Raw genomic sequence first — 16,819 nt, 5'->3', positions numbered from 1 at the left:
ATGAAGTAAATCGTAATAGATGAGGATAGACTTCAATACATACATGTATGCCTGTGTATGCCTGAGATCCTCACGTACTCGTATGCAAATTGCCATACGGACAGCTTGCGCAGAGCGCAGACAGCTTGCGTCGATGTCTCGTTGCGCGCGCCAGGAAGCTTTGCTAACGCGCGCCGGTGGAATTGGATTTGCGGTTCTGCGTTCCCCTTCCTCCCGCCCTCCTCCTCTTTATACCCGTCGCGGCACCGCTCTAAGCCCGTGGTCGAAACGAAAACTATCCTTTTCTATTTTGTTATTGTTATAGCAGTGTAAAGAGGCATGAAAACTAGTAATGGAAGTTGATGGAGGGAATTAGCATGAGAATTTGATTTTTAGTCTCAATTGCTTCTTTGGTTCATGGAAGGAATTGATAAAGAATTCACAATCTATATTTGGTGTGTGGGTTTTGATATGAGGAATTATGTCATGAGTCATTACGACCGGTGGAGATCATTCATCATCAATTTAAAGCATAACTCCCATCCAATTCACACCCTCCCCTTGGTGAGAGATTGTTGGTAGTTGACCCTCTAAACTCCCATTCCCCACCTCACCAAAACTCCCACTTGCACCAAACAAGGAAGAGAACTCTAAACTCCTAAACTCTTTTTCTCTAACACTAATTACGCCCAACCAAACATACCATAGAGCTTCTTACAGAAAACAATGGCTGCACAACTGCGTTTTCACACACATTTCCTAAAATCTTGCTAATTCTAGAAAACTGAACTATAGGCTGTGATATACAAAGTATTCCATCTGTTCAACAATGTAGCTATATTTAGTATCATTGACATGGACCGCTTGGATGCAGCGTATGGAGCTACACGCGTAGTTTGGGAACTAAGAGGAGCTTCTCCTTCCGGTGCACCACCAGCCCAAACTCCTCGGACATGTCTATGTCGCGCGCCTCCTTCCCGGCCGGCATCTCCCAGTCGAAGCGGTGCACGAGGGTCGCCAGCATCACCTCGACGGCGGCCATCCCGAAGTTCATCCCGGGGCACTGCCTGCGCCCGGTGCCGAAGGGCAGGAACTGGAAGTCGTTCCCCTTGAAGCCGACGCCCGCCGCGCTGCCGCCGTCGAGGAACCTCTCGGGGACGAACTCCTCGGCGTCCTCGCCCCAGTAGCGTGGGTCCCTGCCGATGGCCCAGGCGTTGACCAGGACGCGCACCCCGGCGGGTACCACCACACCGTCGACGCTGCAGCTTGCCATGGAGAAGTGCGGCGCGAGGAGCGGCGTCACGGTGCGCAGCCGGAGCGACTCCTTGATGACGGCTCTCAGGTAGGCCATGCCGTTCAGGTCGGCCTCGCCGACGATTTCTTGTCCCTTGGGCACGATGCTCCTCACCTCGGCTTGGAGTTTCTTCATCACGCGTGGCTTCTTCATGAGCTCAACGACGGTGTTCTCAAGTACCGCAGCTGCTGTGTCTATTCCCCCGAAGAACACGTCCTGCATGACCATAACTCCTTTGCAATCAGTAATTCAGGCAAGAACTATACACCTAGGAATTCAAGCTGTAGTTTCAATCACGAGGTGCATGCAAACTTACAAGAAGGATAGCTTTCATGTGCTCTCTGGTAAGGCCGTACTCCTGCCGCACATAGAGCAAGATGTGTATGAAGTCGTCATCCTCGTCCTTCTGATCACTCGCCGACGCCGCCGCCATCGTCGGCTTGTACTTGCTTTCATGGTCATCGATCAGCCTGTCCAGCAGCTCGTCCCACCTCCTCCTCAATCTCTCGGACTTTGCGCGAACCACCCTACTGAGCACGCCGAAGCGAGCGAGGAACGGGAAGAACTCCTCGACGTGGAAGCCTCCCAGAAGCGGGGACGTGTCGACGACGAGCTGCCGGAACAGCTTGCTTCGGTCATCGTTCCGGGATGATGACTTGCCCATAACGGCGCGGCAGGCCAGGTCGTTCGTGAACGAGCCGAGCAGATCGCCCACGTCCACCGCGGCGCCGGTGCCGGCCGCCTCGCCGATCTTGGCCATCACCATGCTCACCTACCCAAGCACAAGTCAAACGTCAGGTATTTAATTTACAGCGTCAACTAATAAGAGTTGTTCCGAACTTTTTGAAGGTATCTTACTTCTTCCTCGCGAGCGTGGCGTAACAGCTGCACCCTCTTGACGGTGAGCAGGTGCGTGGTGACGAGCTTCCTCGCCTGCCGCCAGTACTCCCCGTGCGGCGCGAAGCCGACGTCGGACGGGCCGTAGAGGACGATCTCAGCGACCAGAGAGTGCGGCCGGGACGCGAACACGTGGTCGTGCGTGCGCAGCACCGCCTGCGCGGCGCGCGGCGACGACACGACGACGACCGACATGGCGCCGAGGCGGAGCAGCATGAGGTCGTGGCCGTGCTTCCTGGCGAGGCTCCGGAGGGAGACGTGCGGGAGCGAGCCCACGAGGTGGAGGTGCCCGAGGCCCGGGAGCGCCGGAGGCGAAGTAGGTAGGTGGTCGTCTTGCTGCTGCCTCATCTTCCTCGCCCTCTTCGCACGGAACGAGTAGCGTGCGAGCAAGAGGAAGACAGGGAGGAGCAGCAGCAACCATGCTCGTGGAGCTGTCAGCTCAAGCATGAACTGCTGTGCTATGTTTGCCATGGCAATGGATCGCTCGATCAACCAGCGACGACGGAATGCTGCTGCTGCATAACATTTCGATTGCTATTATAGCTTCTGACTTTTGTCGTTTTCCACACACGTGCACCTACAAATGTCAATGATGTAAATGACGGATTTTTTTATCTTTTCTGAGTTTAGATAGCCCGTGAAGTATAAACACCACATCTCGATCAACACACTAGTTAACAAGCTAGCATTGACATTGTAGTAAGTGCTGGAATAAAAACTCTTTATCGAATTGTATGGGTCCAGGAAAAGTACATGACAGCTGTAAAATTGTCACCAAAAAGTTTTATTATTCAGCGGTCTTGATTCCTGACGCATTTTGTTGCTTGTAGTAGAGTGTAAACCTCTTTCTTTGCAGACCTTTGCTAGTAAATACTCCATCCATCTCGAATTATTTTTCTTTAACTTTTCTGATATATAAATTTTGCTATGCATCTAGACATAATATATCACTACTAGAATATCCTCTGTACGCACGCTTGATTGGAAGGTAGATACGCTTTATTTCATCTCTATACCAACGTAGGAACACTTTCATAAAGCGTATTAGGAGCGTCTTCATGTTCACCGTGTCAGGCTTCGTAGAAACGAATTCTTTAATCGTGGATATGAAAGTAAAAGACACTTTGTAGACACATTAGAGATATATGAACACACGTTGACATATTTTTTTAGACACATCTATATAACGTGTCTATTGATTTAGTTGCACAATATAGTAACGCTTCATCCCGTGTTAATTAAGGTAGAGACAATCTTGTAAATACATTTGAATTACATGTCTATTAATATAGTCACATTTTGAAGTGACGCCTTTTACATGCTGGAAAATGTGGGAGGTGAGGTGTCAGGTAACATGGCGGATGAGATGGCAGATGACGTGGCATGTGACACATGGCAGGTGATGTGGCAGATCGTGTGGCATGTGATGTGGCGGACACGTATTATAGTAACGCATTACTTCGTGTTAACAAATGTAGAAACAATATTATAAGCACATTCTTTTTTGTGTGTACCAATATAGACACGTTATACAGCAATGATTCATTGCATCACATCACATATATAGATGCTTTCATTCATACATTTATATCGTGCATTGACCCGTTAATAGAATCATTCAATATAAAGTAATTATTTATTTTTATTTTATTTTATGCTTCTAATCTATAAGGTTAATAATAAAAAGTATATCATCCATGACATTGAATTTGTAAAATCATATAATAAACTGACCAACAGGTCCGATAGGTCCATTAATTCAAGTACACTCAACAAGACAATTGTGTTCATAAAGAAACATAGACAAAGTGGCATTATCATACACATATTTCTAAAAAAATCTAAGAACTTTCTTTCTTTGCCCCTTCTTTCCCTTTCCCTTCTTCCCACTCAGTGCTTGGTTCTTCTCAAACATTTCCTAAAATTAGAAAAGCTAGAGTTTGAATCAAGTAGTAAGTATGGTTTTGAAGCCAACCAAACTAACAATTCTATTTTCTTCCAAGCTTTAATTTCAGCATCACAGCAAGTAAGCAAGAATTGCTAAGCCAAAATACTAATCTGATTATGCCATCAAATGTGCACATATCCTTGAACACATAATTGAAGTACACCTTAAACTAGTAAAATATATCATAGGCCAACTTATGCATGGAGCCGATCATGGAGGAATACTATGGAGGAATATTCTGATCAGTCAAAGAACAGTAAAAGGGGGCAGGTATTATTTTTTTATGTTACCACTCAAGTTTGGTATATCTTTTCTAAATTTAAGTTAATCTAAAAGTGTGCATTACATCAAACAAGTTCAGAAGGAAAGAGGTTAGTTGGAGGACACGAATGTTGACAGAAATATCAAATAAGTGAAAAATAAAACATACCAAGTTGTTTTAGGTTTGAATTGAACTTATTGCTTTGTTCACCTGCAATGGGGCATGGAGTTGGATTAATAACACAATTTGAAGATTTTACAAGATCTAGTATTCTTTCAACAGAAAAATAAAACTTACATGTGACTGAGGCCAAGCAATAACAAAGCCAACAGCTTCTACTAGTGTACTCAACAGAAAAATCAAACCTTCGTAGCTGCAATTTTTTTATACCATTTTTACATCATTTTACATTGTTATTTTGAATGAACGTATCATTTTGGTATTTTATTTGCCTATTTTAAAAATCATGTTTTGTTGCCTATGGACGGTCATTTGCTATGCTTGATAACTGTATCTACATGTTATTCACAGTTGAAAGCATGTCTAATTTTGTATCATTAAAATACGTCTTTAAAATCGTGTCAAAAGATATATTTATGTGCGTGTAGACAATTGTCAAATACGCTTAACAATGTATCTAGATGATAGTGACGCTTAAAAGCATATCAAAATCTGTATTAATTTTATAGTTTTTCAATAGCGTGTTAAAAGATATCTTTATAAGACAAACAACACTATAAATGCATCTAATATCGTAACACTTTGAAAATAGCGTGTTAAAAGATATCTTTATAAGACAAACAACACTATAAATGCATCTAATATCGTAACACTTTGACACGTTATTAAATCGTGTTAAAAAGCATATTTACATGGTGACATAGAGACGCTTTCAGCTTGCATTTCTAATACAGCGTATCTAAGGGAGGTTTTTCTAGTAGTGTATATCTAGATGAATAGCAAAAACTATGCACCTAGAAAAGCTAAAATGACTAATAATTTAAGACGGAGGAAGTACATTAGATTAGGCAAGTCGGGGCTCACTCGATTATGAGGTTGATTGGGCTTAGCTTCTAGTGGGCTTGTGCTAGTAGGCAGCTTCCAAATGGGCTTTGAGAAGCCGGCCTAAGCAAGAATTTGCGATACGATGGCTCGCTCAGCGATCTATTTCTTGCGGCACAACCGTCCTTGAACACGCCACTCGCATCCGACGAATTATTAGCAGACGAAAGGGGGTTACACAATCTAAATCCTGTGCTGCATTTGTTTGGTATATATGTTCATAAAAAACTTTCATTATCTTGCACTTGGACTTGGGTCTGATCAGGAGTGGTTCTTGATAACATAGGTACACATCTCTACTAAGTGAGCGCTGTCGGTGTGGCTGCCCACCGAGAGATATACCCAAGGTGGTAAGTTTTGGGTGAGTAGACGCCGATATCAGGAACTCGAAGGTGCAAGGAACACAAAGCTTAGACAGGTTCGGACCGCAAGATGCATAATACCCTACGTCCTGTATGGTAGTTTGTATTGCCTTTGGTGTAAAATGACCTAGAGATCATGTTTTGAGTGGGGTCCCTGACCTCCCTTATATATCCGAGAGGTCAGAGTTACAAAGATGCTAACCAACACCCGCTGAGCGATCGTACCATAACATATCTCGAGTAGATCCCCTCCGTATCGGTTAGCTCTATCTATTATTTAAACGGGATAAATAAGAGATAAACGAGATAAATAAGAGATAAGGCAAACTTAATCTCTTAAACCTCTTTAAACTACGTTATGTACCCAGCCCCGTGGCCCCAGGTCTGACGAGCCCCCGAGCTCTTCGTAGCTGAGTACTGCAGGCTTATCGAGTACTTTCGAAGCAGTCTTCAACTTCTTCTGAAGCTTCGCCTTGAAGTCATCGGGAAGTAGACGACTTTGGTGATATTTGAACCCCCTGCGACCTCAATGGCCGTGGAGTAGCAACGGAGCCACTGCTGAGGAGCTTGCTTGCCGTCGTACTTGGTGATGCCGATCGGTTTTGAAGCCCTCTGGATACTTGTAGCTGCTGAAACGAGCAGAAAAAGCAGGGTATCGGTCGCTACAATCAGTACCTTCAGTTTCGACTTCTTCGCGGACCTTGCGCCTGGAGCAGATCACGGTCCGCGCGTCGCTACCTTCATTGATGTGCTGGCGCAGGTCCTCTGGAGAAGGTCGATGATTGGCCTGTCGTGGATGACCCCCTTGCGGTTGCTGCTGCCTCCCGCCAGGGGCCTGGCTGCCGCGAGCGTTGTCGTTGCTGAGCTGGTGTCGAGGATGGCCACCAGCCATTCGGCTATGAGCCTGACTTCGACTCTCACCCACGTGCTCCTCCCTGATGGTGGATGCCGGGTTGTGTTGATCCAACTGGATCCAAGCCCTCTGCGCATAAAGGAGTGCTTGACGCACTTCCGGATCGTGGCTGCGCTCGAGGATGGCCGTTACCTTGGCGATGTTGGCCACCGGAGTCCTGAAATCCCGCTCGCTTACGGCGGCAAATTCAGGGTCAAGCTCGCGATGCATAGATCGCCTACGCTCGTTGGCCCTCCTCCGCCGGATCGGCGTCGTTCTCATCGCCGGCGTTGGCCGTGATCTCATCTTCGGAGACCGCTTCAAAGTTGACGATGGAAAGATCCCCATCGTCCTCGCCTTCTTCAGCCATCAGCACCTGGCGGGAGGAAAACTTATGCGAGCTTTCGTCGACTAGTTCAGTCGACTCGTCCGCCGCGGTAGCCAATGGCCTGCCCTCTTGAAAGGGCAAGGGCTCGAGGTGAGCCACAAGTCGACCCTCAGCCTCAAGTAGATCGGAGAGCATCATGCCCCTCCAATGCACAATGCGCCCCTCCGGCAAGGAGGTGATCACCAGATCACCGGTACCAGAACAACCCGAAGCCTCCCGACACGCGGTGGCTTCAGGCTTTCCGTCCTGGAGCAGAAAGTTCAGCTCCTCCTCCAACATGGAGAGGGACCTAGAGATATTGGCCTCCTGAAGATCAGTGGCCGATTTGCATGAGCCGAGTTGAGATCGGCTATGCAGATCCCTAGATTAGAACAAGTCCAAACCAGGGGAAGTTGTCGCAACACCAGAAGAAGTCGAGCCTGGAGCAAACTCCATCTCGATCGTTGCTGCGGAGGCATGGAGCGGCAAGTTGTCGAGCTCGTCAATGAACTTGTCGAGGTTGCTGCGAGGATCCACAGCGAAAGTCTTCGGCCTCATGTCGACGAGGAATCGCCGAAAGTTGCCCACACCATCTGCGATGCAGACCCACGAGCCAAAAACGAATATCGTACCCTGAAAGGGAACTGACCTGATAAAATTGAAAGATGCCATCGAGCTCGCCGGTGGATCTTCGACGCGCTCTCCTACCTGGCGCGCCAGCTGTCGGTGTTTAACCGGCTGCCCACCGAGGGATATACCCAAGGTGGTAAGTTTTGGGTGAGGAGACGCCGATATCAGGAACTCAAAGGTGCAAGGAACACAAAGCTTAGATAGGTTCGGGCCGCAAGATGCATAATACCCTACGTCCTGTATGGTGGTTTGTATTGCCTTTGGTGTAAAATGACCTAGAGATCATGTTTTGAGTGGGGTCCCTGACCTCCCTTATATATCCGAGAGGTCAGAGTTACAAAGATGCTAACCAACACCCGCTGAGCGATCGTACCAGAACATATCTCGAGTAGATCCCCTCCGTATCGGTTAGCTCTATCTCTTATTTAAACGGGATAAATAAGAGATAAACAAGATAAATAAGAGATAAGGCAAACTTAATCTCTTAAACCTCTTTAAACTACGTTATGTATCCAGCCCCGTGGCCCCGGGTCTGACAAGCGCTCCTCCCCTCGAAAAAAAGAAAAAAGAAGAAGAAGAGCAATGGTCCAACAGGGGGGTGTCAGACTCGGGTACATGGTAGGCATACTTTTCCTAGGGTAAGGGTTGGGATATGGTTCACGTCCTACATCTGTGTAACTAATCGTAGCCTAGTATAACTGCTCCTACAGTAGTCAAACTAATCGGATACACTAGGAAACTACCAGAAAACCACTCGAGGTAGGACTCTAGGGTACGTATCCGACTAGGACTTCCATGTAAACTTGTCCCTTCGGACTATATAAGGGCAGATAGGACCCCCTCCAGGGGAACTGACCAGATCATCCAAGAAATCACTTAGGAGATCACCCAATCATCATCAAAGGTAATACAAACCACACAGAACGTACGGTATTACGCTCCCGGCGGTCCGAACCTATCTAAAAACTTGCGTTCCTTTCCACCTCCAAGTTCCTAATCTCGGTGACACCCTACCTACAAACTTACCACCTCGGGGGTACCCCTCGGTGGGCGTGGCGGTAAAACACCGATAGCTGGTGTGCCAGGTAGGGGAGTTCATCTAGCATCCACTGGAGAACTCGATGGCATCTCTCAGCTTCACCAGCAACGTGCTCGACGAAGGCACAACCTTCGTATTCGGTTCCTGGATCTGTGTCGCCAACGATTTGGGTAGCTTCAACAGCCACCTGACTAACTCCAGAAATCCGGAGGCCTCTGCAACAACTCGACGCAGCAACCTCGACTCCTTCATCGACGATCTCGACGAGTTGCTGCTCCCAGATCTGCCCAGGCAGATCGAAAACACGTCCGTTTTCAACGCGACTCCAAGTCGTGCTGCACCAGGACTCGGATCAGATCCAAACCGATCCGAGGAAGCCTCGCGATCCAAGTTCCTCCCCAACTCGGAGGAGGACTTGGATAACCTCTTCAAGACCCGAGATGGGGGATCCACCGCGCTTTAGGTCCCCCCTTCCCCCACTCTGATTCAGATTCAATTAAATAGTACCCGTCAACTACAATTCCAGACCAAGGAGGACTCGAGGACGGGGGAGGTACCGCTTGTCGGGAGGCCCCAGTTCTCGTTATCCACTCACAACCCGATGACTACTCCGAGTCGTTTTCGGGTAGTCATCCGGGTTCAACTATAACTTCCACACCGCAAGGTTGCTTCTGGTACCGGAGGGGTCTAGAGCCCTCTGAGGTACTCGAATCCGACTCCCACCTTGTGGCACAATCCACCCCTCGGCGAATCAACCCCAGGGAGCCGGAAATTTTTGACTATTCCGCTCAACATCGACGCGCTGCCGCGACAACCTCAACTACTCGACTCGTGCTGCAGCCACAACTGCCTCGACAACTCGGGAGCGCTAACGACAACTTTGACAACCTATCTCGACTAGAAACCAGTCGGGACCGAGCCGCAAACTACTCAGCAAATAGCTTTGCTCGGTCAACAACTAGTCAAAATCAACTCCGACTAGTTGGCTCCATTAACAAATTGCTCACGGATCAAGATCGGGTTGAGACGGTTCAACCCAGTACCCTCTCCGCGTCGGAGGAGGATTTTGATCATCCTCCACCACTCGGAGAAGGAGAAGCCACCGCTTGTCAGGGGGCTATGGTTTCCAACAACCACTCGGATCCATCTACTCATGTGATCCAGAGTCTGGTAAGGGGATTAGATTGGTCAGGCAGGTTTGGGCAGCGGAAGGGCAAGAAACCCTCCAGGTCCCTCAAATTAAGTCCACCACAATTCATTGTCACACCCGGGGGACTCCCCTTTCAAGAGGGCAGACCCCTCCCCCCATCTGACGTCGAAGATGATGGCCAAGTGGTGCATCGTGCCAAATACTTCAATCAAGAAGTACTCATGATTCACGCCGACGAGGATTGTGAAGGCTTAGAGCGGGTCCAGCTAGACAACTGCTACGACTACCTCCTTGATCCACTTGACGACAACGTGGATGAAACAATGGATAGGGAATCCTCATCAAACATCAAGGTGGAAGTCGTGGATAAGATTAAGAAGGAACGTTGCAGGCTCATCAATGCGAAGCGCGCCCAACGCCGGCAATACGCCGTCAAGACGAACCAGCAGGGAAACCGTAACATCCACGACTTCTCCACGGGTGACCTTCGAGCCATCATCAACGCTGGCTGGGACGCCTGCAATATCATCATTGACAGGCAACAGGAGCGCGAAGAGGTGGAAGCCTACAGCACCACCCGCAACCACCACCCTCTCGAGTACTTGGAGACTACTCGGAAGCGCAAGCCAGAAGCTGTGGAACAATCCACCAGATGGAAAAAGACTCCCAGTTCAACGAAATGACTCGAGGGAGTCCTCCACGGGCAATGCCTGTACCACCTGAAGAGCAAGCATTCTACTTTTGAATGTCAAGCCCTTCAGAGGGTCCTTGGAGCTCTGTCAAGTCCACGACGAAAGGCGACGGGACTACCCGACTAATGATTTACTATTAAATTAGGTACCCAGCTTAAGGAGATTTTCTGAGAGTCTTTTTGGTGTTTCATTTGTTTCAACCATTATTTTGGGATCATATCTCGAAACAAGAGGTTCCGTATACCCAAAAGCACCCCTTTTTTACCACTTAGTCAGGATCGCTATTTATGTTCATCTACTCGAGTTAATCACGACTCTCTTGCTAAAGTCAGGGAACCCTGGCACAGCCAAACCATGCGACTGCAAAGAGTGGTTGCCTCGTTTGGCAATGACTAGTGGAACCCGTCAATTAATCAAATATAGCACTTACGTGATTATCTATCAAACACTTCCACTAATGCACAGATTACTAGTTCCCAACTAGTTTGCAGTGTTACTGAAGAGGCTTTGCTCCCAAATTTCCAGTAACACTCTCTTTACTAGTTTCAACTAGTATTATGCGTAGTTTACTGAAGGGGCCTTGCTCTTGCGCAACTTTGTCAACGTTGTCAATGGAATTCAGTTTTTTCTGACTAGAAGCAGCATGAAGCAACCATACCACCCGCATGGAAATCAACTGTGCAAATCGACAACTCGATCGACGACTCGAAACCCCTAGAACCGAATGCCCCTCGATCGGAGGTCCTCTACCACAAGTCAGAGAAGGATTTGGATCGTCTACGATAAGTTGGAGGAGGATTTGGATGGCCTACAACAAGTCGGAGGAGCACTTGGATCGCATACTACAAGTTGGAGGAGGGTTGGATCGTCTACTTCAAGTCGAAGAAGGACCAGCCAGCATTTATTGAATGGCTCCCATCCCCGCCGACTACTTGAAATTCCTCAACAACACCATACCTTTACCAAACGGCCACCACAGCCTGATGGCGCCTCAATATTGGTAGGGCGAGCCAGGGCATTGGAAGGGCATGAGTCCTCCAAACTACCCGGCTTAGCCCACCTTTTTGCGCCTCCATCTTGGTAGGACAAGCCACGACATTGGAAGGATATGAGTCCTCCAACCTACCCGGCTCAGTCCACCTTTTTTGCGTTTCAATCTTGGTAGGGCGGGCCAAAGCATTGGAAGGGCACAAGTCCTCCAAACTACCCGGCTCAGCCTACCCTTTTTCCGTCTCCACCTGGGTCGGGCGGGCCAGGGCACAAGAAGGGCACGAGCCCTCCAAGTTATCCGGCTTAGCCCACCTTTCTTAGACTACACAACTAGCCAGAAGCAGGACTCACACAACCAGCTTCATCAACAAGTGACACGACTTCGTCGCCAATCACCCACGAGAAGACTGAGACCGTACTCAAGGAGGTTTTATGGAGATGTTTAGGGATTTTGTCTAACCATTGTCTCGAGTTCCATCACAACATAAGGGGTTTTTTCAAAGAATTTGTTTCAACCACTCGGTTAGGGGAACAAGGAGTTTACCCCAATCAGGGTGTACTCATTCATCCTTACTTCAGAGTCATGTGACTTGTTTTGGCCTGCCCAAGGTACTCCTTTGGGCTAACCAAGACATTTTCACATGGCAACTCACGACTTGTCTTGGCCCGCCCAAGGGACTCCCTTTGGGCTAGCCGAGATATTCTTGCTCAACGCCTACTTTTGTACCAATGCAAGTGCAGGATTGCGTTGTTCCTTCCTTTAGGCTAACCGAGACTTGTCCTGGCCCGCCCAAGGAACTTATTGCCTCACGTGAAAGATCTCGTCATCAATCCTCTTAGGGCCAACCGTGATGTTTTCACAAGTCAACATGTGCATCCTCATGGTCCGCCCAAGGATGTGACTGACACTACCACCGAGATTTATTTCTCCCTCATTGACTTTTAGTCACCTTCCCATACTTTCTAGACCATTGACCTGCACCCCAACAGAGCCATTATGTAGACCAATGACCTGCACCCCAACAGAGCCATTATGTAGGATTTTCCAAATCCAATTTAGCCATTTTTCACCAAAACCTCTTTTAGCCAGTATTTCCATCAGAAACTCCCAATTGACCCTATCATAAGCCTTTTCATAGTCCAACTTTAAAACTATACCCTGCTCTTTCTTCTAGTTCACACTATGAATTACTTCATGAGATGTCACCACATTCTCCAAAATGTATCTCCCCTTAATGAAAGTTGTTTGATTACTGCTAATCAACCTGCCAGCTACAACATTGATCCTATTTGTCAGCACTTTAGTGAAAATTTTGTAACTGCAATTCAGGAGGCTGATTGGCCTGAATTTGTTCTTAGTGCAGGCATTAGTTCTTTTGGAATCAAGTAATGGCCGCAAAGTTGATCCTAAAAATATCCAAGTCCCCACTGTGGAAATCTTTGAACATTTCCATCAAATCTGTCTTCACCACTCCCCAAAAGTGATGATATAACAAAAAAGAAAGCCCATCAAGCCCAGAAGCACACTCAGGGTAGGACTCAAAAACAGCTTTTTTTGAGTTCTTCTTCAGTGAAAGGGGCCTCCAGTTTACATCTTTCACTTTTAGTAATTTTGTCTCTTTCCATGAAATTTTTTTCATCAAGTGCACAATATGGTCTAGGTTCAAATTTAAAAAGATTTTTGTAATAACCCCTTGTCAGATCCGGAGCCACGGAACTACGCACATGGCGTACATATTCTAGGATAAGGTGTGGGACATGACCCGCACACTACACCAATTGTAACTAATTGTACCGTAGTAGACCTAGTCAGAATAGAAGGAAACTACCCGAAAAGTACTTGGGTATACTCCTGAGCTCGAATCCGGCTAGGATTTTCATGTAACTCTGTCCCCTCAAACTATATAAGGGTAGGCAAGGACCCCCTCCAAACAGATCAACACTTAAGGCAATATAAACTACCATATAGGATGTAGGGTATTATGATCTCGGCAGCCCAAACCTGTCTAAACTTTATGTTCCTTGCACCTTCAAGTTTCTGATCTCGGTGACACCCCACCTACAACTCACCACCTCGGGGGTATCACTCGATGGGCTTGGCTGTAAAATGCCAACACCCGTGGCTACTTTTTGCATATCTTTAGAGCTGTAGACAATCCCATCAGGTCCATCTATAGCCTGGATCATAGTTTTTCTCCTCCTCTGATTAGCCACCATGTGTGGAAATAACTAGTATTTCTATCCCCCTCTTTTATCTCCCTATCTCTCAACCTTTGTCTTGCCTTAATTTCTTCAATTGCCCAAAGGCTATTGAACTCAAGCATAATCTCATTCATCCTATTCAGAGAAGTCTGATCAGCCCCAGACTCTCACAGAAAACATCTAGGCAGTCATATTCTCTTATTAACTCAGCATTTTTCTTTCTATTAGCTGCCTCTACATTTATACTCCGACCTCTCGCTTTTTTCCTAAACTCCCTCACTTTTCTTTGCCAGATTTCAATGCTTGATCCCTCACCAACACTTTTAGACCACAACTCATTAACCATTTCTTTGAAAGTTTCGTGCTGCAGCCACCATTTTTCAAATTTAAACCTAGGTTTGGGGAGCTGCAAACCTTCTCCAGATTCCTAAAGGATAGGGGTGTGATCACTAGGAGCTTTGGGTAAAACAGTACAGGTAGCTAGGGGGAACTTCAAATCAAAATCAGTAGTACAAAGAACCCTATCTATCTTGGACATCACCAAATTCTCTTGATTGTTGGCCCAGGTGTATTTCCTCCCTAATAGATGTAAATCCAACAGATTGCATCTATTAATCCCGTTGTTAAATTTATCACACCAGTTCAGATCAACCTAGCCATTATTTTTATCTTCTGGGCCTCTAACCATATTAAAGTCCCCACCTATAATATGGAGACTATCCCAGTTATCACACAGATCATGTAATTCAGATAGGAAATCATCTATTTTGTCGACATAGGCAGGCCCATAGACAGTAGTAATTCTAGTCACACAGTTATCTTTTCTGAATTTGACCACAACACTAATACAAAAAGTCTTAACCTGCCACTCAACCAGATCAAAAGCATCTTGATTAAAGCCAAAAAGAATGCCCCAGCCGAGCCTACTGAGGGAAGCCAATTCCAGCAGAAGGTCTTTCCTGCAGTAAGGCTGGCCAGGTAGTTATCAGTAAAGGTGGATCCCTATAAAATCCAAATTATATTATCTATAGATCTCAATAATCCTAGTTTTCCTCAATCCAAGTAATGTTGGAAGGCCAGGTAGTTATCAGAGGCTCTAATGTTCCAAAAGATACCCCTCATTTAATCACTTTTTTTCAGGGTGCTTACCCTGTCCGTTTTCAGTGGTGTGACCCCCCAACAGGGAAACATCAAAATCAAAGAGACTACTATTCATAGGAGCTTCCTGAGCAACATTACTTCTTGCTGAGTAAAGTTCTTTCTCACTGCTATCTAGTTTGGAATCATCTAAATTTTCAATCTCAATATCAATATTTTTAGCAAAGGGATCACAAATAACACCAGAAGCAACAGAGCATGGTTTTTGTTTCTTACCTTTTTAGGGATAGTTGTCCTCCAACTTCTTCGTCATTTTGATATCTTTTGCTTTTTCACCAGCAGTCATGTTATCCCTCAGCAGCCTAAAACTTCTCCTCTCAGCAACCACCAGCTTTTATTTTTTGGTATTCTTCCTCTTTACTTCCTCAGTCACATATTCATTACCATTCCCATCTTTGTCTTATTTTGGTTCTTCCTCAGAAGCTGCCACTCCAGTTCCCTCTTTTGCATCAGACTCAAGACCTGCTCCTCCAAAGCATACAATCATACCAGGAGCTGTGTTATCTTGGAAACTTAGGAGTATGTCCTCAGTGAGATCACACTCTCCATTATCTGTAGGTTCTTGCAGTGGGGAAACCTCTTCCAGTATTTCCTCATCCTGGCCTTCCAACATTCCATTATTTGCAGAAACATCTTCAAGTTCAGTTTGCAGTGGGGAAACTCCTCCAGCATATCCTCTTCGTGGTCTTCCAGCCATGTAAAGTCGCCATCCTCATCCACAATCTCCATTTCTCTTAGCAACTGGTAGATCTGGTCTTCAGATAATCCTTCTTCTTGGATGGATTTTATAACCTCCTCAAGAATGTTACACTGGCTCTTAGTTTAAGTAGAGCTTTTCGGGTCAGATATGTTGTCTTTCCTTATTTCTTTACCAGAGCTCCCTCCATTTTCAGATTGAGTATTGTCACCACCAGTATCATCCTTATCTTCATCAATATCCTTTTTTTTGTCATCATCATCATCTCCACCTTCATCATTACTTCCAGGTTAGTTGCACCGACTTTTTCAGGTGGTGGTTCAGCTATTATAACAATATTGAATACTTTACCCTTCATACAAAAGAGCCTCTGTTTAGAAATCATGGTGATATCTCCGCACTTGATTTTGAGTCTTGCAACCTCATAGAAACTCTGAAAAAGGCCTTGCCAATCAACTTCCTATAATAGTCCAAAGCTTGAAGCAATCTGATAAAAAACACCCCAGGAACACCATTTTGGCGGCGCTCCTCTAACATGTTAACTTTTCTCTCATCTTTCTTTTGATCATAGTTGTTCCCTATAAGCTACTGCTACTAAGTTGTGCTTCTCCATGGTCATTCCAATTATTTTTTTATGGTTGTTGTCTTGCTGCATGATCTATTTGGTAAGGTTTCGGCTCCTTCTAAAAATATTTTACCATTGATTTCATTGGTGAAACCATTCCTTTTGACCGAAGCTATTTTTTTAAAAAAATTGGTAAAGCACCTTCTTAATGACAATTTTGGCAATTCTCAGAATATTTGAGATTCTGAGGAGGGAGGAGAAGCAGGTGAAACCACTATTTTGGCTCGTCCTCTCTATTTCTAACAATATGATGAAGGGCATGTCAAGACTCGATGAATGTTATAGTCAAACCACTACTTAGCTATGGATCCATGAGGGATGTATAATGTTTAATGTTTGTTTGTCGTAGCTTAACCAGAAGGACAACCGTGTATCTTTCTAGCGATTTCCAAATTAAAATTGTAGTAAATCTAAAAGGCTAGAAGGTAGCAATTGACGTGACGTAGTTGGTGTACTCGGCATTGCTGGGCAACTGCTCTAGCAAGCCGTACACATATGCAATCAAGGTAATAGTTAACTCGTTATAAAAGCAACACAACAAGCTGTACCAATAGTGGCACTAATATAAAAAAT

General features: G+C 46.0%; 1 protein-coding gene across 1 annotated transcript; it reads right to left on the bottom strand.

The window, feature by feature from the left end:
- Positions 1-524: 524 nt before the first annotated feature.
- On the bottom strand, positions 525-2,658 carry LOC112900327 (indole-2-monooxygenase-like). Its single transcript, XM_025969141.1, has 3 exons — positions 2,132-2,658; positions 1,590-2,045; positions 525-1,489 (listed from the first exon to the last, which is right to left on the bottom strand). Exons 1-3 carry the CDS (start codon positions 2,639-2,641, stop codon positions 863-865), a joined length of 1,593 nt encoding a protein of 530 aa, XP_025824926.1. The 5' UTR covers positions 2,642-2,658; the 3' UTR covers positions 525-862.
- Between the last annotated feature and the right edge of the window lie 14,161 nt (positions 2,659-16,819).

This window comes from Panicum hallii, chromosome 7 (assembly GCF_002211085.1).
Source record: "Panicum hallii strain FIL2 chromosome 7, PHallii_v3.1, whole genome shotgun sequence".
Lineage (NCBI taxonomy): Eukaryota > Viridiplantae > Streptophyta > Magnoliopsida > Poales > Poaceae > Panicum > Panicum hallii.
The sequence above is the reverse complement of the archived record's forward strand: the minus strand, read 5'-3'. Positions and strand labels throughout refer to the sequence as shown.

Coding starts and splice junctions, on each gene's coding strand:
- LOC112900327 (XM_025969141.1), bottom strand. CDS start 2,641: ATGGCAAACATAGCACAGCAGTTCATGCTTGAGCTGACAGCTCCACGA. Junction 2,046..2,131: donor GCCACGCTCGCGAGGAAGAA/GTAAGATACCTT, acceptor GTGCTTGGGTAG/GTGAGCATGGTGATGGCCAA. Junction 1,490..1,589: donor ACATGAAAGCTATCCTTCTT/GTAAGTTTGCAT, acceptor ATGGTCATGCAG/GACGTGTTCTTCGGGGGAAT.